At 46.1% G+C, this 22,121-nt stretch overlaps 1 protein-coding gene across 1 annotated transcript; it reads left to right on the top strand.

The window, feature by feature from the left end:
- The first annotated feature begins 13,503 nt into the window (after positions 1–13,503).
- On the top strand, positions 13,504–22,040 carry C1QL3 (complement C1q like 3). Its single transcript, XM_069776041.1, has 2 exons — positions 13,504–14,528; positions 19,265–22,040. The coding sequence occupies exons 1-2, from the start codon at positions 13,941–13,943 to the stop codon at positions 19,442–19,444; spliced, it is 768 nt and encodes a 255-aa protein (XP_069632142.1). The 5' UTR covers positions 13,504–13,940; the 3' UTR covers positions 19,445–22,040.
- Positions 22,041–22,121: the final 81 nt, after the last annotated feature.

Raw genomic sequence — 22,121 nt, 5'->3', positions numbered from 1 at the left:
ACAAAGCCTGTTTCACTAGCAAGCTATCAAAAGCAACTTCTTTGATTACTAAGTAAGGCAAGAAACTGAATCAGCTCTGTTTCCTTGCAATGTTTTTGGTATTCTGTTGGTGTTTCTAAGATTTCTCATCTCCTGACACACTGAGACATTCATCTTCAGTTACAGTGAAAACCCACAGGTTTGCAGAAAAGTCACAAATTTGTCCTCATCTGCTGCCTGTGATGCAGTCAAATGTTTCAGCCCAGCAGCTCCAGAATATCTCATCCCTTTTGCAGTGTTTGTGCAAGTATGTCCACTTCTCCCTAGTTCTCTGCCCTTCTCGCGGTGTTTCTTGGCTAACGGCTGTGTTTGAAGAGGGCTTCGCTGTGCACTTGCAGCAATACAAACATCAAGAGCCTTTGAGGTGTTCTGTGAAGAGTCTGTTAAACAACAGTGCAACTCTAGGAAAAAAGTGGGAGCAAAAGTAACGCCATCATGGCAGACCGACCGGGTACACCTCATGGAAACACATCAACAAAAACATGAGGGGTACAGGAATATCAAGCTAAACAGGGAGCTACAGGATAGTGCCAGTGGGGAAAACACAGAGACAAATACATTTTTCAAAGAAAAAAAAAAAAAAAAAAAGAGGCATTGTAATTCTGTGCAAAAATCTGAAGTGGAATATACCTTCTAGCTGTTGATTGTTTTTTCCTGAGCTGCTGAACAGAATAATTCTTATGGAAAAACACAGCAAAGATGTGAAGAAAACATATTAGGAAATCAGAATACATTTGTCAATCTAAATCACTGAGCTTTAAAAAATTACTGAATACAAACAGCATCAGTAGCATAATGCACACACATGCTCAAGGACCAGATCCTTGGGGTGCCAGGGGACGGTGCGGGAAGGCAGGGAAGTGTGTTGGGGTGCAAACACTCTTGCTCCCGGTGCCAGCCCTGCTCTGAGCACCACAGCATGGACCTGCCGGCTGGCAGCTGCCTCCTCCCTGGGTGAGAGCATCCCCCCAGCCCTGCTGAGCTCCTGCCTGTGTGCTTCAATTCTGGCTTGGGAAGGGAAAAACCAAACCACGCCACGCTTGAGGGAGCAGACCCCTCGTACAGGGAAGAGTTTGCTCACTTCTATAATCCCTGTGGCTGGAGAAGACCTGAATTAGCAGGATTTTTTTCAGTCTATCTGCCCAAGCAGTTCGAACAATCGGCGTTCAGTGCATGCAAATCACGCTTGCAAACCAACCAACAATGTTTAGCTCAGGTGTCCTTTCGGGGCATTAGTTGTGTGCAGATGCATTCATATTTACGTATTTCTACATTTCTATCACACACTCAGAGCTGCCCAGGCTTCTGTTACATGGCACAAATCCTCTCTGTTTGCCTGAGGTTTGCCCTGGCAGGAAGAAGAAAAACAGCCCCATTCAGCTGCAGTCACACAGTGCTCTTTTGGGGACAAAATTGCAGTTGCAGTGAGTTTCTGTAGTCTAACAGGGACAAATACCACTCCTAGACATTGGCCTGTTGCCTACCTGATTCTGACAGGTTTGTGACTATATCCTGGACTGACTCTGATCTGGACTGACAGGCACACTTTTTAGCTGTAAAAGAGAATATATTTCATTCATATCAAAAATGTGTAGCACTGTGAGTAGGAAGCGCATTGTGTATTCTAGAGAACTGGAAAGAAATGCAGGCATTGCTGGTTCCCCAAAACCCCTGTGGGTAATTAAACATAATTTTAGACCCGGTTGAACAATGGATGCCCTGAATTAACTGCATCAATTAGAAACCAATTTCGTGTCACTGGCACAGCCCCCTTGCCTGGACACTCTGCCAGCAGCCGGAGTACCATGTTTTGATTTAGCTGTGGTTGGGCAGAAGACTAAACCAATTTAGTTAGACAGTGAGGTGACTGCTGTAAATGAGGTGCTGGTGCTGTCTGACATCCCGCCCGGCACCATTGCTGGGGAGTTCCCTTTGATATGAGGACTTCTTTCCAAGTCAAGCATCCCTAATTCCTGAGCGGAGGTTATTGTAAGAAGCAGTAGTGAACGCACAGCATGTTTTACAGGCTACAGTGCCCTGCAGCCCAGCTCAGGCATGCTCTTCCCATTATCCCTTTTCACATGGCAAAGCAACAATTGTACCTGGCACCGTGGTAGGCAAAAATCCCCTTTGCAGTGGGCAAAGGAGCTGCCTGTTCCCTTTCTCCTACAGCAGCTAGGAAATTGTATATCTGCTGCTGCTGCTGCTGCAAAAAAAAATTCTTAAAATATGCCTTTCCCTTTGGAAAAAGGCTCTTACTGAATTTTTTTTTTTTAAGCCTTTGGATCTGCTTGCCTTCAGAGTGTGACTCTGCAAGATCCTTTGGCCAGACAGACGTTGGATGTTGCCAGGCTGCAGACAAGCATGTCCCTTGTAGACCAAACTCAGCACTGCTTTAGTGGCCTCAAGCTACTTGATAGATGAGCAGCTAAGCTGTTTTCTCTGTGGGTCCCACGTACAGCCAAGCACTCTGCTTTCCTGGCACAAGTGGGCAGCCTCATCCTTCTCAATTTTGTGAGCCGTAAAAGCCTCAAAACAGCATTCTCTTTAAAGGGGAGCAGTCAAGGAGAGCTATGCTAATTATCTTGGGTAGAGGATCCTTTAGGTCTTTGCCAGTTTTTATCAAAGCATAAAAAGCAATTATTAAAATTAATGCAATTTACCATGTGTTCTACTTCTAGCAAAACTATTTTTGGCAAGGGTTGCCATCTGTCCCATTCAGTAAGATCAGCCACAGACTTTTGCTCTCTATTCCACTTCCCACAGTTCTCATGTGGAGCTAGGCAAACACATGCCTATTTGCAGAATCAAGTATCATAGAATCATAGAATGGTTTGGGTTGGAAAGGACCTTAAAGGTCATCTAGCTGCAACTCCCCTGCCATGGGCAGGGACACCTTCCACTAGACCAGGTTGCTCAAAGCCCCATCCAGCCTGGCCTTGAACACTTCCAGGGATGGGGCACCCACAACCTCTCTGGGCAACCTGTTCCAGTGTCTCACCACCCTCACAGTGAAGAACTTCTTCCTTACATCTAAGCTAAATCTATCCCCTTTGAGTTTAAAGCCATTACCCCTTGTCCTATCACTACATGCCCTTGTAAAAAGTGTGTCCTGGTTTTGGCTGGGATAGAATTAATTTTCTTCCTAGTAGCTGGTGCAGTGTTGTATTTTGGATTTAGTGTGAGGATAATGTTGATAACACACTGATGTTTAGTTGCTGCTAAGTAGCGCTTATCCTAAGTCAAGGACTTTTCAATTTCCCATGCTCCACCAGTGAGGAGGTGTGCAAGAAGCTGGCAGGGAGCATGGCCAGGACAGCTGATCCGAACTATCCAAAGGGATATTCCATACCACAAAGTGTCATGCTCAGTATATAAAATGGGGGAGTTGGCCAGGGGGGCACAGATTGCTGCTTGGGGACTGGCTGGGCATCGGTCAGTTGGTGGTGAGCAATTGCATTATACATCACTTGTATTTTCTTGGGATTTATTTATCTCTCTTTTTGTTATCTTCCTTTTCATATTATTATTATTATTATTATTCATTTATTAAACTGTTCTTATCTCAACCCACAAGTTTACTTTTTTCCAATTCTCCTCCCCATCCCACCAGGGGAGGGAGGAGTGAGCAAGCAGCTGTGTGGTGCTTAGTTGCCAGCTGGGGTTAAACCATGACAAAGTCCCTCTCCGCCTTTTGTTGTAGGCCCCCTTTAGGTACTGGAAAACTGCTATAAGGTGTCCCTGGAGCCTTCTCTTCTCCAGGCTGAACAACCCCAACTCTCTCAGCTTGTCCTTATAGGAGAGGTGCTCCAGCCCCCTGATCATCTTCATGGCCCTCCTCTGGACCCACTTGAGTAGGTCCATGTCTTTCTTATGTTGGGGGCCCCAGAGCTGAACACAGTACTCCAGGTGGGGTCTCATGAGAGTGGAGGGGGAGAATCACCTCCCTCGACCTGCTGGCCATGCTTCTTTTGATGCAGCTCAGGATGCGATTGGCTTTCTGGGCTGCTAGCACACATTGCAGGGTCATGTTGAGCTTCTCCTCAACCAACACCCCCAAGTCCTCCGCAGGGCTGCTCTCAATCCAGTCATCACCCAGCCTGTATTTGTGCTTGGGATTGCCCCGACCCATGTGCAGGACCTTGCGCTTGGCCTTGTTGAACTTCACGAGGTTTGCAGGGGCCCACCTCTCAAGCCTGTCAAGGTCCCTCTGGATGGCATCCCTTCCCTCCAGTGTGTCGACCGCACCACAACTCAACTGCAACATCTATCTTACCTGAAAATTGCCATCACCTGGTAGCAAGTGTCCTCTGCATGACAAATACTTTTCCTTCTTTCACTGTTGCTCTCTGCTGGCACCGTGGATGCCCCTGAGTAGCACTTGGGTGAAGAAGTGCTGCATCCCTCTGCCCTGAGCAGGTATCCAGTGGGAGAGGCTATGGGGGCAACCGGCAGACCCATCTGCAGGGTGACAAAAATCAGCTTTTGTCTGTATTTTTCACTGTTCTACAGCCTGTCTGACCTGAAGCAAGAGGAAATTAGTTCATTTACGTTTTTATGTAACTGAAGATAAAGCAGTGCAGGGAGAATAAATGTGTAGGGAATAAAGAGCCGACGCCAGGATGGTGCCTGTGGGCCCATGGACATTCAAATTGTTCTTGCAAGGAGACTCTGGAAACCTGGCACCATCACCTGTATAAACGGGAACACAGCAGGCACAATCATCCAGAGTGGAGGCAAGTGAATCCTCCGGGTGACTGGAGCGCTGGGGATGGTTTCGCATTTGCCATCCCCTCACAGTCCTCTGGCAGCAGCATCCTCTGCACTGAGATCTCTCCTCTGTGCAAATGAAAGAGAACGCTGCAAAGGAAATAGCAAGGGCAGCTCAGTCTACCCTTGTGCCACTTGTCTGGAGTTGCACGGATGAAGGAAGTTGGGCAGATGAAGGAGACAGACTATTCTAACATGACATACTGAAGTCACAGCAGTGAGCCAGTTTATTTTCATGAGAAAATAAGATTTTTATAAAAAAATTATTTTTACCTGTCCACTGAGTGTGGTAAGAGGAAGGGAAGCCCAGATGTGATGCTATCACCGAAATACCTACTTACTGGCTTCAGACTAGCTACTTATTAGCACTTTAAAATGAAGAACGGTGTAATAGATTGAGTGAGGAGGTGTGATAAAAACATAATTAAGAATGGAAACCTACTAAAAGATATATGTTAAATGCCAAATAGGTACCTGCCCAGTGTAAAAAAAAATAATCTGTGATATAATCCCTAAGGAGATGATTAAATACATGAAGAGGGAACTCTGACGCAAAGTCTTTAGACTCGAGCTGTCTGATGGCTGGATCCCACAGCATCCATGCTTGGCAGCACAACAGCATATTGCTTTCCGCTTGCCATACTTCCTGAATAAAGGAACCTGAGTGACAAATTTGGCAGCAAATTAGTTTGTATTAAGAGCCATTAGTATCCCTACCTGGTGGGAGACAAATGTTGGAGGAGCAGTTACCAGACAAATTGTCTGGAGGAAGAATTTGGTCAAAGCTGCCTTGAAGTTGCCGCCATTCAGCTCTGCTGCAGCAGTGCTCCGTGCGTCGAAGTACAAAGATTCCTCCTGCAGACAGATTCTCTGCGCTGCGTTGTGCCTGGTTCAAAATGAACTCTCAAAATGACACCTGAATATGTTTATCTCAGCATACTATCACTGCAACATTATGGCTAGAAATGCTGCTCTCCAGCAATGACGTTCCCTTTGTAACCCAGGTCCACAACAGTCTCCCAGTCAGTCTTACTCCGCTCGGAGGCACTGCCCTCTCCTCAGATATCCTTTTCTGATTCCTCCCAGCATTGCAGGGAGAAATGGCATTTATCAGGATACTCAGTGCAAATTCTTCCCGTTTCATTCTCTCTCCCAGGCATTAAACTCGATAAAAGATTCTCGCCTCTTTTAGATATTTAAAGACTGACATTAGCGATTTAAAGTTAATTAAACAGAAGATTCCGGGCTAAATTCTGTTCTCATAAACAGCAGTGAAACTCTAATATAAGTTCAATGAGCTTCACTGCACAGTAACACAGGAGCGAGGGCTCCTTTCAGGCCAATGGAGTTCCTCATGTGTTAAGTGCAAACAATATTTGGCACTCTGTCAATTAACTCAGTAGAGTAACTCCATGTGCACGCCAATATTTTCATGGAATATTGTGTATATTATCCTGCTCTTCTGGATTACATTTAAACAATAAAATACAAAATAGCAGGTTGCTGAATTGTGATAACCGCAGGTTTTAATGTTCAGTTCTGATTCCAGAAAAACATACACATTTCTATTTTACATTTGTGTGTGTACATGTGCATGGGCATGTGTGTGTCTCTGCATATTGTAAACCTATGTATAGTGTCTCACTACATGAAAGGAAAATTCCAGCTGAGATTTTATCTTCCTGAAGAGTTGAAAATCTCAGTCCCCAGATGGTAGACATGCTCTCTAGCCAGTCATGTTCCTCTTCTCACCTAATGCTTTTTGGATTTGTGCAGTAATTGTTCATACTAGAGTTTTATTGCTGTATAGAAAGAATACCAACAGCCTAGCTGAAAATTTATGTATTGTGTAGGAACACATGCATATCTCAAAAGCTGGTAAATACTTCGATTTTTCTCTCCAATCTGCATCCTTTTCTTGCTGTTACTGCTAAATGCACAAATGTAAGTTAAATTTACAAATACCAAACCCAAAGTTCCATCCAGTACAGGATAGCCTATTAATAATGGCATTGGCAATACATTATGCTGGGAAACATACACAATGGTTCTTCTGCATGGCTCATATCTCTACAATGCCGCGAGGAAACATCCTGGTCCTTTCCTTATTGTGCAGGCATAATCAGTCCCTTTTGGGGATGAGAGCACTCACTGTGTCTCCTTGTGCTTTGCAGCTCTCTGGCCGTGATGCAAAAAGCGGACCCAATGCTGATCTCACATGCATTAGTTAACTTTTCAGTTTACAACTTACTTCAGTGGAGCTATTCCTGATCTGCGATGCATCAGGCCTACAGATCAATATTACAACATGGTTTTTTTTAATGAAGCGAGGCCAAATTTCATAAAATTCTGAGCACACTTGCCTACCATAATAAGCAAAGGCTCAGCATCTTGCAGGATCATGCCAAAGTCCACTCTATGCCATTTTGTTGTAAAGATTGTTTAGGATCAAAGAGTATCCTGCTTTAACTAATGAAGCAAATAGGAAGAAAAATGAATGATCAGAAGTAATTGCAATTTGCAAAGTAAATTACACCATTAACTACTCCAGAAATCAATAATCAGGCACAAAAAGAAAATCAGTTGAGGGGATGACAGAAGAAAAAATAAATCTCTTGGGCATCTTGCCACTCTGGGGATTTTAATTTTGAGTTTTCCACTCCCAGCTATCCATTCTTATTGCCCATCCATCAACCTCCTGATGAATATAAAGGACTCCGGTATGAAACACCAGGAGATTGCTGGGTTGGTAGAACAATGGAAAGGGAGTCTTTCAGGTTTGGAGGAAGAAGGGTGAATCGCAGATGACAGTTTAGAAAAGCTTGTCTCTGGTCTTGCTTTTTTCCCCTAACATCTCTTTTTAATAGCATTGGCAGCCTAATAACCATTTCAAAGGTAACCAAAATCATCCTGATGGGTAAATCACCTGGAAATCTCCTCCTGATTGACTCTAACAGCTGACATAATTTTTAATAGAAGTGCAACATGATTTATGCCTTTGCTTATTGGTATAGTTTTAAGCAGGGACAAAGTGGTTGTTTAATCTTACTCCCATGTTAGAGGCATTTATCTTCCACCCCTTTGTATTTACTATTTACATCTTCATAAGAATGCCGACACTGTAGCCTTCACTATTAGCAATACTCCTTGACTTAATAGTACTTATTAATATCTCTGTATTTTGGGGTTTATTAATGAACATTGTGAGTTCTTCTGTGTGCCTGCTTATGAGAGGTTATCTGCTATGGAATTTGATTAGAAGGGAGTTAAGGCAGGGTCAAGCAGACAACCTACATGAAAAAATTGCAACCACTGATATGGTTATATAGGTGGTTGCAGAAGCCAAGACTTCTACATCAAAAAAGGGTGATGAGTTAAAATGTCCACCCTTCAGGAAGGGAGAGGTGGGGTGTGTAGAGAAAAAGGGTGTTTTCAGCAAGTACAGCTGACCCAGACTGTGAGCTAGACCCTGCTGCAAGCAGACACTATCATGGCACTGGATGCCCATGCTCCTGTGAAGAAAGCTGGTGGAAGTGCTGTGTAAAAAAACTCATTGTTTGAAATCCAGTTCCTGAAATGCAGGGCACTTGTTGGCAAATTGAGGCTATTTATGGAGGAGGCGTTCACTGGTTGGTGCAAGCATTGCTCAATTGCACTTCCATAGCACCGCGGCTCTTTAGTGACCTCGCTAGAAACTGTCCAAATCACAGCTCCTCCTGCAAAGGAAAGCGTGGACCTGCGACTTGGAAGGGGTGACAGATCAGAAAAAGGATCTCAGTGGGTGCAGCTTTACCCAGAGACCATGAAGCTGACACTAGGTACAGCTCTTGCAGTTCTATACCATCACCAGTGCAAGAGGAAGCAACTGGTCAGGCATCACTGGGGCTGGTGAAGAAGTACTAGCTTCACTATCAAAAAATACTCCCAAGATTGACTGTACACTTTCCCATGCATCACTACAGCTTCATATTTGCCACCTTAGGTCATGGGGAGGGAAGGAGGAGAGAGAAGACAAAGAGAGAAGGAAGCTTGCAGGCACGTGGGAAAGGAGAGGAGAAACCTGCAAGAACAATCTTTTATGCCTGCAACTACTGGTTTAATCTTTGGAATGAACAAGGGCACTTGCAGTCATGAGTATCTTTTATGGTTAATTACTGCTATTTATGTTGGCAATTATCAAGTGTCATATATGATTATTTTATATCCTTAAACTTGGTCACTTGAATGTGTAATCTTTAGCTCCCTATGTGTTTAAGACTTATTTTTACATACACAGTTATGTTTTTATATCTGCGGTAATTCACCAGTCAAAACATGATATACATGACTCGGGTACCGATCTTTCCATTTTAATTCCCCCCAACCCCCCAAGTAGCCAGTCATGTTTGACTGATCTTTTCAGATTAAAATCTAAAAAGGAAGATATATGTGGAATTTATTTGCAAATTCTCCTTGTTGAGCCCTGTCACTTTAGTGACAGCCCTCCCTGAATTCCCCCCTCATTCAGATTTGAAAAGTAGTTGTAACCCTTTCAAGGCTGGACACATTTTCTTTGGATCATTTTCCTGTTTGCCTTCACGTTCAGAGGCTGATCTTCAAAGGGCATTATTAATTATGATAAAACTTAATCTAGAATATTTCCAATCACACACACACAAAGATGGCTTAAGTCCCTAAATTGCAGAGAATACCCTGCAGAAGGACTTCCTACATTCCAAAGGACAGGTAAAATCTTCCAAAAAATCAGCAATACAATTTTTTTCTCTTGTACACCAAAGCTGGTTTTCCTTCCACGAGCATGAAAATCTTAATTTTATGAAAGAACCCAGTGGACAACTTGCATCGCTATAAACACAGATGGTCTTCAGTCATGCTGACCAAAACAAGTTTTTGGGAGAGCTTAGTTAGTGCTGCCTGTACAAGCTTCTACCAAAACTGGTGCAGGATGTCGTCCTTACCAGGACCTACTACATGTCACATGTGCCAGCCCTGAGATTTTAGCAAACTGGGTGAACAGAAGTGAAATAATAGAATACCAGGAATGGTTTAGGATAGCAGCAAAGGTGTCACCACAGTACCTTTGAGGCATCTATACTGATATGAATATTTTTTTCCCCTTTTATGACATATTTTATTTTGTAGCATTGAACCCACTTACCTGTTGGGGTGGGTGCATGTTGTTCCTTGACCATACCACTGGTATCCAGGTTGAAATGCTGATCTTTACATACATAGTTAAACCAGTGTTTATAAAGGTACAGTGTAGCAAAGCCTTAATTTTCGAGTTCTCTGAAATTCAAAATGCTTCTCTAAAATAATAACAAAAAAAGAGTTAAAATATAAGCAAGAGCAAAACAGATGCAGATAGGAGTGAGCAGAAGCAGTATGGAACTTGGCACAGCATTCGAACACTACTTTGTTCGGCATATGACTTTTTTCTACCTTACTCCTGCTCACTGTAACTGGTAAAGGATTGCCCTTTCTCTCAGAGTATTTTTTTCCTGGGCTAACCCTTTGAATTTAGCACTGCAGGCGTAAGGAGCCATTTTGTGCCTGGCAACTGCAGAACATGTTCCCCTGTGTGCCAGTGGATACCTTCTTACATGGTTTTCTCCAGTTCTTCCCTATCTTAGTGCTGAGGCAGCGGCACACACGTAAAATGGACATGGATGTTATGCTGTACATCTTTAAGGCTCTGTATGAACATTAACTAATTAGTCAGTAAGGAAAAGAGCTGTGAGAAAGCTGTTTCAAATGGCAGAAGCTGCAGGGGGATACAGCTTGAACACCAACTGCAGGTCTGAATGCATAAAGGCCCAGAGAACCGGGAGGGAAGCAAACAGGCTGAAAGGCTGGAGCAAGCCTGCAAGAGGGCTTCTAAAATACAAAGAAATTTAACACGTTAAGACTGGCAGCAGCTCATGTAGGTACAATGGTTCTATTAAGAATGGACTGTCAATCTCGACTGTTAGCCTTTAGCATAGAGAGGATATTCTATTATAACATAAATGCTACCCAAGCCTTAATTACAGCAAATCAATGCTTTGACATACCACTTCAGGAAAACAAAGGTCCTGTGGTAAAAAGAGTTTTCTACATTTCCTTTTAACTTTTCTCCAGACTACTGAGGCCTCCAGTGCATAAACTCTGAGGCCTGCAGTTTTTTTCTTAGTTTCCTTGGAAAATATATTTTTTTCTTTGGGAACTAAGGATAATCTGGTAACTAAAGCACTGGCCTGGCATTCAAGGTCCCAGGTTATGTTCCCAGCTAACACACAAGCTCCACTGACAACCCAGCACCAGTACTTGCCCCCTTCTCACTATTCTGCTATCTCAGGCTGTGATTTTTGCAGCTGGCTCACAGGTCTTCTTTGGGAAAAAGTCAAGAGTCTAGAGTAAATGAGCATTCTTGGCAGTATGCATGAGGATAAAACTGTCTATTAAGAAAGTAAACATGGTTGGTATGGTAGGTAGGATCTGGCTTTAAAAATCAGGCCTATCATAGCTGGAGTAAGGAACTGAGGGTGTGCTTGGTGCCAGTAAGTCACTCAGCATCACTATGGCTTGACAGACCACGATAGGTTTGTGTCTATTTGAAGGCAAGAGATTTGCTGTTTTCCCAATGTGTAACACGGCTGTTGCAATAGAGGTTTACGCACATCCCGATGTCACGAAAACTGCCTGGGTTAGGGATGACTAAATACAATGCCTCAAGGGCTCAGCTACAGGCTGAGATGGACCTGTCACTCTTGGCACAACTTTTCTTTTTTTTCCTGCCCAGACGAAAGAGCAGTGCTGAAAGCCCTTTCCTATGGGGTGAAGAGAGCGATGAGATATGAACATAAACCTCCAAGTGTGTTCAACTGCCTTCCTGGGTCTTGAGGGGAAGCCCTTAGCTGAGGGAACAGGCTAGCTTGTGTCAGTACCAGATAAAGAATTTTTTTAAGACAGAGCATTAGAGGAAAGAAAAAAGAAAGAAAGAAAAAAAAAGCGGGGGGGGGGGGAGGAAGGGATATTTACAAGTGCGGGAAATGGAAGGTTTATCGGGAGTTTTCTGGGGAGATAAGGAGCTGGGCTGGCCCATTTCTACGCAGCATGGACCCACTCGATGCCTTTGAGTCTCTCAGGAAAGAGCAAAAGGAGCTGCTGACATTTCTGCTTAAAAGGAAGAATCAATGAATCTTTGTTTCCCACTGCCTGCTTGTTTGACCTTATTGTGTTGTGGAACAGAAAAGAAAAGAGAACGGGTGAGGGGAGAGGGGATTTGTGCTAATAAAATCCAAGACAAGATCACAGCCTTCTGATCATCGCTGGAGATGCTATTATTTGGTTGTTGTCCTATTTGCCGCTGTTGCTCATTTCCGATTCTTGCCTTGCTGTAATAAGTCACACTCTTTCCACCCATCATCCCTGTATTGACAGGCAAATGTCACCCACGTTTGATTGACATCCATTGCTCCTGAATACAGAAGTATGATTTAGGAATCAATTCTGTTTGTTTATTTAAACAGCTCTTTGTGTACCTTGTATATCTGTAAGCAGGACAGGTTCCTTAATATTTTCTTGGGAGAAACGCCACTAATATTGCACATTCACCTTCCCACTCAGTCACAGAGGTGCTCGCCAGCCCTTGGGGGAGGAGAAACCTTTCACACACACACACACACACAAAAGAAAAAAAAAAGAAGAAAACCACAAGACTTAACAAAATGCTTTGCTGCTGCCGAGTTAAGCCAGAGAGACCTTTTTCTCAGGTCCAGGCATCTGTTGATCTGCATATGCCCCACACCTTCCTTCAGCTTCTAAACAAAAGGGAACTCTTTCCCTTGGTGTCAGTTTGCTAGCAAAGCGATGGCTGGCTTTAACACCGGGAAACACTGCAGCCGGTGATGAGTATGTCAGTTTTAATTCACAGAAAGAACGGTTTCCTTCTCTGCCTTTATGGTTGTAATCGGGGAGGGGGAAGAGGGAGATCCGAAATTGTGAGAGATGCTAATCTCTATTACTGTGCGAGGTGGGAGGTGTATTTTCAAATAACTTCCACTTGGACAATCGGTAACTGTAAAGCATCCCTACATTTAAAGCGGTATTTCCCAGCAAACACTAATACGGCAGGGTGGCCTCAGGGTAGCGTTAAGCAGGAGGTGGATTGACCTTTTAATTCTCGATCGGTGACCTGAAGGGTACCCAGAGGCTGCTAAGCACATCTCTTCCTCTTGGTCTGCTCCAGAAAGAGCTGTCATCGCAAGATACAGCTAGTGAGTGAGGCTCACGATTTCGCTGTTCATCCGTTTGCGGGAGGGGTGGGGGAGGGAGAGAGGAAAAAAAATATATATTTCCCACACTGCCAGAGTAATGCCAAACTCTCTGTGAGTGGGAAGAGCGGAGCAGATGCTGGGATGAGATGCCAAAGCAGCTCCCCTTTCCCCTGCGCTTTTGGGTGCCTATAAATTGCTCCAGCGCGCTCGTCAGCCTCCTCCTCTCCTGGCAGGTGGCACCCGGGCAGGATCCCGCTCTCCCTCCGGCTCCGGCTCCGGCTCGGGCTCGGGCTCCGGCTCCGGTGCGGCGCCGCGGCGCGGGCTCTCGGCGGCGGGCACCGGGGCGGCTGCGGGGCGGCCGGGAGGCGCGTCTCCGCTGAGGACTGTCGTCTCTGCGAGAGAGGAAAAAAAAAAAAAGAGAGAAAAAAAGAGAGAGAGAGAGCGAGCGGGCGAGCGGGGCGATCGCGAGAGGAAAGGCAAGTTCCAGGGAAAGTTGACTCGGACTGGCACAGCCTGCAAAAAAAAAAAAGTCGATCGCCAGCGGGAGGATAAAAGTGCGGGCGGCCGGGGCGCGGCGGCAGCTCGCTCTCCCTCGTCCTCTCCCTGCCGCCCGCCCGCCCGCCCGGCGGCTGCAGCGGCCGCCGCGGACCGCCGCGACCCGCGGGAGCCCCCGCCGCCGGCGGCGGCAGCGGGAGGGCGGCGAAGCCCCCGGGGAGCCGAGCTCGCGCGGGCTCGGCGGTTTTTCGGCTCTGAGGAGGTCCCCCGCCAACCATCAAGATTTTGTCCAAAAGCAGGCAAGAGGATCGCCCTGCGCTGAGCCGGCTGGTGGGCAGCAGGCGGCGGCTGATCGCGGCCGGCGCGCTGGGGGTGGTGATGGTGCTGCTGCTGGTCATCCTCATCCCGGTGCTGGTCAGCTCGGCCGGCACCTCGGCGCACTACGAGATGCTGGGCACCTGCCGCATGGTCTGCGACCCCTACGGCGGCACCAAGGCGCCCAGCACGGCGGCCACGCCCGACCGCGGCCTCATGCAGTCCCTGCCCACCTTCATCCAGGGGCCCAAGGGGGAGGCCGGCCGGCCGGGCAAAGCGGGGCCCCGCGGCCCGCCGGGAGAGCCGGGGCCGCCCGGCCCGGTGGGCCCGCCCGGCGAGAAGGGCGAGCCGGGGCGGCAGGGCCTGCCGGGCCCCCCCGGGGCGCCGGGGCTGAACGCGGCGGGGGCCATCAGCGCCGCCACCTACAGCACCGTCCCCAAGATCGCCTTCTACGCCGGCCTCAAGCGGCAGCACGAGGGCTACGAGGTGCTCAAGTTCGACGACGTGGTCACCAACCTGGGCAACCACTACGACCCCACCACCGGCAAGTTCACCTGCTCCATCCCCGGCATCTACTTCTTCACCTACCATGTGCTCATGCGGGGCGGCGACGGCACCAGCATGTGGGCCGACCTCTGCAAGAACAACCAGGTGGGCGCCGCGCCGGGCGCCGGGGGCGGCCGGGGACGCGAGGGGCTTCCCGAGGGGAGCCGGCTACCGTGAGGGGAGCGGGCGCCGCCAGGACGGCGGGCGGCCGGGCGGAGCCGGGCTTGCCTGAGGGGAGCGCGCGGCGCGGAGCGGCGCGGGAAGGAGGGCGGGAAGCGGGCGGCGGGCGGGGAGGGGGAGCCGGGCGGCCGCTGGAGGCGGCGCGGGTGCGGGGCGGGGGAGCGGGGCCCGAGGCCGGGCGGCCCGCAGGCAGGGCGAGCCGCCGGCGGAGCCGAGGGGAGCCGGCGCCCGCCGGTCCGCAGCCGGCGGGGACCCTGCGGGCAGCGCCGCCCCGCTCCGCCTCGGGTGCCCGAGGACCCCTGAGGCGTTCCGCGCAGGTCGCCCCGTGCCGCCGGGCGAAGGCGGACTCCGCGCACTCTTTTCCCGCGGAGTCACACCGCTGGCGCCCGCTCCCAGCCCGCTGCCCGGGCCGGCCCCGCGGCCGCGGAGCGGCACCTGGCCGGCGCCCGGTGCCCCCGTCCGGCACGGGCTGCCGTCCCGGGCTGCCGTCCCGGCCAGCCCGCGGCCGCGGAGCGCTGCCCAGCAGCTCGGCCGGCACGGGAGCGGGGGGGGGGGGGGGGGGGGGCGGTCGGGGCGGTCGCGCAAGCAGCGCTGCCCCCCCGCGGGGGCGAGCGCACCCCGGGCCGGGGCCCGGTGTTCCCCCAGGGCGGGGAAACTCCCCGGGGACGGAAGGGGAGCCGGGGGCGGCGGGCGAGCTGAGGGGAGGGTGGTCCTGGGTGGGGACAGGATGCGATGTGGGGGAGGAAAGCAGCCGCGGCACGGGACGGGGCTCCCGCGCAGCGGGGCGCCGGTTTTGGCACGCTCGGCCGCCGGCGGGGAGCGAGGTTTCCCTGCGGCAGGGAGAGCCGGTAACCGGGCGAGCTCGGGGGCCGCAGACCTCGCCCCGTGGCGGACCGAGCAGCGGAGGGAGGCGGGCTGGGCACGGCCCGAGGTCCGCCGGCACCCCCCGCGGCGGGAGGGAAACGCTCCAGATAATTAAAGATCTTGCGAGGCTACCGTCTGAAAGGCGGAGGAATCGCCCTTTCTAAGGAGGATAAGCGTTGCCACCGCGCTGGCGGAGGCTGTGCCTGGAACATTGCCGCCGGGGAGCCGTTCTCCGCGATTTTGCGCTTCCTCACGACGTGGTTAACAAACCCGCAGAGGTCGGCCCTAGCTACGACAGCGCTTAGCGATACCGCCGTCCCTCCGGCGCCGGCTGCCCGGCGGGGAGCGCGGCGTGCCCGCGCTTCCCCGTGCCTCCGGCAGCCCCGCGGTGGTCCCGCCGGCCCCCCGTGCGGCGGCCGGGCGAGGGTCCGGCCGCGCAACAGGTCGTTGGCTGCCTGAGCTGTGCCGGCGCGCAGCGGGCTACGGGGCCGGGCCGCCGGCTTTCCCAGGCTCGGGGAGCCCGGAGCCCAGCGCTGCCGCTCTCCCCCGGCTTTTCGCCCTCCGGCGGGGTGGGCTTGGGCGGGGGCGGTGCTGATCCGCTCTAGGCAGCGTCCATAGGACTGAAAATCGGGCTGCGTGTCCCCGCCGCGCCTCGCAGGTCGCGGAGGGGCTCGTTCGTTTGCCTGTCTCCTCCCCCGGGAAGCGCCGGCCGCCGCCGCCGCACGGCCCTCGGTGCGCAGCGGCGGCGGGAGCATCGCCGGCCGGTAAATTAATCTGGTGCGCCACTTCACCTTTTGTTTATGGCTCCTCAGAAGGACCGCGAAAACAGAATAATGAGGGCATCAGCGGCAGTTAATTGAATTAGGAAATGCCTGCCATAAATACTACCTCAGCAGATAAACCAGGACGAGTAGAACATAGTACATCGTTAATATATCCACTTTGATTTATTCATACAAAGGCAATGCCGTCCACGGCGAGAATGCCATTTTACTTGCAATTAAAACATTAAACTATTTTTGACGCCTATTTGTAATGTTTTAAAGTGTTTATTTTCCCAAACCCGGAGAAATAAATACATGCCGGTACTTTTTAAAAAGTGACCGATTATAAATATTCAGCCTGAAGTCTAACTGTTCCCAAATGTAACTGCTTCCAGTACCAGACATATTAAACTTGCCGGGATTCAAAGGAGAAAAAAAAAAAAGGGGGCGGGGGTTCTATATATATATTTGTATATATCTATGCAAAGATAAGTATTTAGGTAAATATCTGCATGCAAACTATTTAAAATTGATGCACAGAGCACAGTTTTAATGCAGCAGTGTCTCCTTTTGATTATGGTTTATTCTTGAAACACTAGACGCTGATATGATGAGGTAGCAGTTAACTTTTTGTGTATTTTTGTAAGAAAGCTCAGAGATTTTGGAAGTCGTTAAATGGAGTCTGGCAAAGATAACATTATAAATTCAGTGTTTTCTAACAATGAAAAAACCCAAACCGCTGGAAGAGTGTATCACTTACAGAAAAAAACCCAAACATTCCTAAGCAATGCACAGGAGGAACCTCAAGGTCTCCACTGTTAACACATTGCCTTCTTTAATGGTTACAAAGCTTGAACAGGGACCTGCTGAGATCACGTAGCTTAGCTAGTATGTATGTGCAACCTGAGAGTGTAACTTCACAAAAGATGAGGTGAGCAGTCATGCAACTTATGAAATTGATAGTGCGTTAATGGTTTAATTTCGAGATACATTTACCCTCTTGCAGCAGTACGCTGATAATTCATTTGAGACTGTTCTCCCAGGCTTTAAAAAGAAATTGCTCTGGCTAACCAAACAAGGAGGTAAAACCTCTAAGAATAGCACAGTGGAGCTTACAGGACATTTGTTTATACATAGGGCAGTAAGAGCTACACTTTGGTTTCTAGACTTTCAATACGCAGGATCTTTTTTCTTCAGCCAGTATGTACTATCCAGAATCTTAAAAATTAAATACCCATTGCTATTGTAGTCAGTGTCCCTATGCTGACTCCCTTAGGATAGTCACTAATACAATTTGAATTCTCCTTTACTATCCACAGAAAAACTACATTTTAGACAAATCCACAAAGTAGCATTTCAATATGATGTAAATGGGAATTTGGAAAGTAATTTAAACCATTTTGCTTACCAGCATGCAAGATACTAGTTCTCCATTAAAGTTTTTCTAACTCATCTATAGCCTTTTCACTCCTTCCCATATGCCCTTTCCATTTACACTACCAGCAACAGTCTCAGCCCGTTATTTTCTTTGGAGAGTATTTCCAGGGTTAATGGCCCAGAGCCTTCAACTCCACCCTGCTAGTCATTAACCCAGAGGAAATACCCTCTGCTTAGAATCATTATTGCTTAAACACTAGCAAAATAGATCACCTCTGTAAACAACACCAGGCAATTCAGGATCAAGAAGTCCTGAAATAGTTGTGGTTTATCATCATGCCATGTATCAATTTAAATTTGCAGACTGTCACACCACTGTAAGTCCTTTAAGCCTTTCTCACTCTTCTTACAGGATGTATAAAGAATTTCCAGCTACTGTGATTTTTAAGCTGCATAATGCCATAAGATGTTGCATGGTAAAGAACCCCCTTCTTTTTAACATTTCAATATTAATGTGAGATCATATCACATGAAAATTTAATTTGGAAATTTATCATTTAAACTTTGAAAGGAATCCATGAAAATTTGTGACTTATAGCCTATTTTTTCAATTCAGAACAGATAAAATCCCACATATAGTACGCCAAGTCATGCATTATTACTTAGTTCAGGTTTGCAGTACCACTAAATCACTTACTGCTCTGTAACCACGCTAGAACAAAGACAAGCAACAAGCAGATGATGTGTTACACTGAAATAAATCACATACAACTAAGCTTAAATATTTTACCAAACAGGGTCAAATTATATATAAATGATTTGGAAATTTACAAAGGCACAGGCTGTTCATTGCTGGAAACCGACATACATCTTGAAGTTACAGATTATTTCCACTTTGCTAGCAATGTCAAATTTAAACAGTAGTGGAATAGCAAGGGAGAAATGGGAAAAAATGTGTCTTTAAGTGAAAGCTGCAAATGAAATGTCCTCAATTCCTTGTAAATTCCAAAACCTCTTAAAGCAAGTGACTCATCTGTGATTTTTCAAATGTGCATCTCTTGCAACACAGACACTAAATGTTTGCTTACTGAAATGTGGCAATAACAGTTTTCCCAAACACCAGCTAGGATCCTTACCTGCTTGTGTGCACTGGAGTGTGTGCATGTGTGTGTGTACTTTTTGTATTCTTTTTGCAGCATGATCCTATTAGTAGTATGACAATAAATTGCCTCTGGAAAAAGTCCAGCCTGGTATCAATACGGCCTCACTGTGGATCCTCACCAATGTCAATCACTTGTCCCACTGAAATAAAAGTTACACCAATGTAAAACTGGCACACGACCAGATTCAGGTCTCTGAACTCCAGCTATTATTACGCATATATTTTAAAAGGCTCCAAATATCTACAGGAGTGCAAGCAGTTGTGTATTAATCAGATGACTGAGAAAGGAGCACATTACTGCTTTAGTTTCAGATGTTGGTATTGTAGGAGAAAATAAGCAATAACCATAGGAAAAAAAACTACAATATATGTTGCCAGACGTTTGAAGTGGCAACTCATGCATGCTGAATAAAATGTTGTGGATATGCTTTGATTTCATCATGCAGGAAGAATTATCTGAGTTTTCTTAACCACTCATTATGTATTTTATGTAGGTTCGAGCTAGTGCGATTGCTCAGGATGCTGATCAGAACTACGACTATGCCAGTAACAGTGTGGTTCTTCATTTGGAGCCAGGAGACGAAGTTTACATTAAATTAGATGGAGGAAAAGCACACGGAGGAAACAACAACAAATACAGCACATTTTCTGGATTTATTATTTATGCCGACTGAAAATGAGTAAAAAGACCCACCAAACCGGTCCAAAAATGAAGCTTGCTCTTCTAAGCAATGGATTTGCGTGGCAAAAGTCAATGAAACAAGCACCCCAGCAAAGAGTGACCACCAAACACCTCAGTAGCGGGGAAAAAAAGTCGAATGCTACCTGATTCACATCTGTACAACACAGAGAAACCTTATGTTAAAAAATTACAAAACATGTTAAACAGATGTGCGATCCACTACCGCCAAAGCAAATACTTCCTCATTGTTAGTGTCCATGTGAATGAAGTCCTACATAGATCAAATTTTTATAGAAAAAAAACCACCTAAGGACGCCGAGTTATTTCTTCAGTGTATATGATACTTTGATGTGTTATGATCTTGCTGCTTTATCCATACTTCAGCTTTGGTTCTTGTGACTTACTTGCTAACAATGATGCTTGGAGTCCACTCATACTGTGGTGAGGAATGATTTTACAATAAAAGGAAGAGGTAATCAAAATATACTTTCTCTCTCCAAAGGAATTGTTTGCCTTGTACTTTTCTTATCCTTCCACTTAAAACTAGAAACTAATCAGCTTCAAGCCTTAACTCAATGTTCCTGCTTTGTAGGTTTACATTAGACTTTTAACATAAAATCAAACCAGTGGAGTTGTTTTTGTCTTCCCTTTAGCTGTATTCTAAAAGAAAAAGAAGGATAGAAGAAACACTTCTTTTTCCTGAAAAATGTAACAGTTGACAAACTCTATTGGACCAAATCCCTGATTCCACCAAAGCCAATGGCAAAACTCCCATTGATATTAGTGGAAAAAGGATTTGGCTTTTAATTTGTAAACGTGTAAATATATATTTAGACAATTATTACAGGCCCATTCTTGATGGTTAGTTGTGTAAATATTTAGCAAGCCTGGCATCCACATCCTCAGACTAAGGTAGAGTCTTTTCTTTGCAGCAATTAGTATTCATTAGTCTTTTAGCACTTAGTCTGTACTTGGGTACTATTTTTAATAAAATAGTTATGGCTTAACATACTGCAGATGTTCAACTAGAATTTCATAGGAATATAATGGGTCAAAACCTTATTTGTCTTAGGTGTCCTGTCTCGCTGAAGTTAGTGGGATTATTCCCACCAAGGAAGAGTGGGAGATCTGACATGTGAGAAAATGTTGTCACACAGACCTTTTCCATGGTAGCTAGTTACAGTTTGTAGTAAGGCGTGCCTATGAAATGGACACAGATAAGCATATTACCAAAAATGATAACACATATGCAAAGAAAGAAGCAGATATTTACATGCAAAAAAAAAGTGTGTATTAAAACCTATTTTTCTCATTCATATATATATATATAAAAAAATATATATATAAAGTCTCAAAGGAGTTTAATCCATATAAAGGATTAATGGCTTGGAGAATTAAACTAAACACAGGTACTATGAGTTACATAGTTATAAAAATGCTTTAAAATCAGTCATACCAGTAATGTCCACAGAATATTTTTATTCAGAGAATGGATTTATTATTTGTTTTGGTTTTGGGAGGGGAGGCTGTCTATTTCTCTCAGGTTAAAACTTGCAGATTTCATTCTAAGCCTAAATTTTAGCAAGATAATTAACTAGCTCCTTAGCACAGTTGGTTATGTTATTTAACATTTTGGCAAAATCAAGGTAACGTTTCTATAAATTGTTGAAGAGTAATACAGGCTACCCCTAGCATTTCTATTTCATGTCCTTTGCCACAAGCAACCTTGTCTAATGTACTAAGGGTACAAACTCAGATTTATCTGCACTAAAATGTCAAAAGTGTCTGCCACTGTGACGTAAGAGCTCTTCAGTGCTGGCTGTCCAGCAAAAGTCTGATGAAGATTTTACGAATCTCTCTCAAAATCTCTTGTTTGAATGAGTGAAGCTTTTCTTAAAACAGAACACGTTACTCTTTCTGTTTCTGTTTTGAGTTGTCCAATTCGAAATAAATGCCAGGTTAGTCTAGGCTGACTGAGAGGATCGCCAGTCTAACTCATCTAGGATTTATAAAGGGACATTGTGCTGCCAGCTGCTTGTGTATTATCTCACCAGAATGGTTAACGCTTTTACTTTATGACAAAGTGCCAACCTATATCCGTACATTGTAGTGATTACTCCTGTTTTTTTTCTACAAGGTAATGTATTTTAATAACAGATGTGTAACTGATTTCATGTCTGTCTCTTCCACTGTTGCTTTTATTGGTTAGCACACTAACAACAGCAGTGTAGCTAGAGATTTTCTATGTAGTATCAGACAGTAACGTACCAAGCTAGAGATCATTTACAACTAGCAATGCATATTTACTAAGGTATTTATTGGAAAAGCTCAACACTACAAGACGTATATGGTCAAATTTGAAGAAGCTTTTGAAATCGGGCTACCACTGCTACTGGATAAGACCATTTTTTGGATAAATCACCTGCCCTGGTTAGACAAGAGCAAAGAACACACTTCATGTGAAAAACACATATAAGGCAAACATTTCTTCCTTTTTCATCATATCTTGATATACTGATTTGTAAAGACTTATATCACAACCTTTGTTATAACTATTACAACTCATTAAAACCGTATTATGTAATTTATTTTGACTTTTGGTGTTGCATCCTTACAAAAAGAAGCTGGTCGGCATGAAGTTTCGCATGATCGCTGTGAGATTCCAAAAG

Source organism: Haliaeetus albicilla, chromosome 2, assembly GCF_947461875.1.
Source record: "Haliaeetus albicilla chromosome 2, bHalAlb1.1, whole genome shotgun sequence".
Taxonomy (NCBI): domain Eukaryota; kingdom Metazoa; phylum Chordata; class Aves; order Accipitriformes; family Accipitridae; genus Haliaeetus; species Haliaeetus albicilla.
The sequence above is the reverse complement of the archived record's forward strand: the minus strand, read 5'-3'. Positions and strand labels throughout refer to the sequence as shown.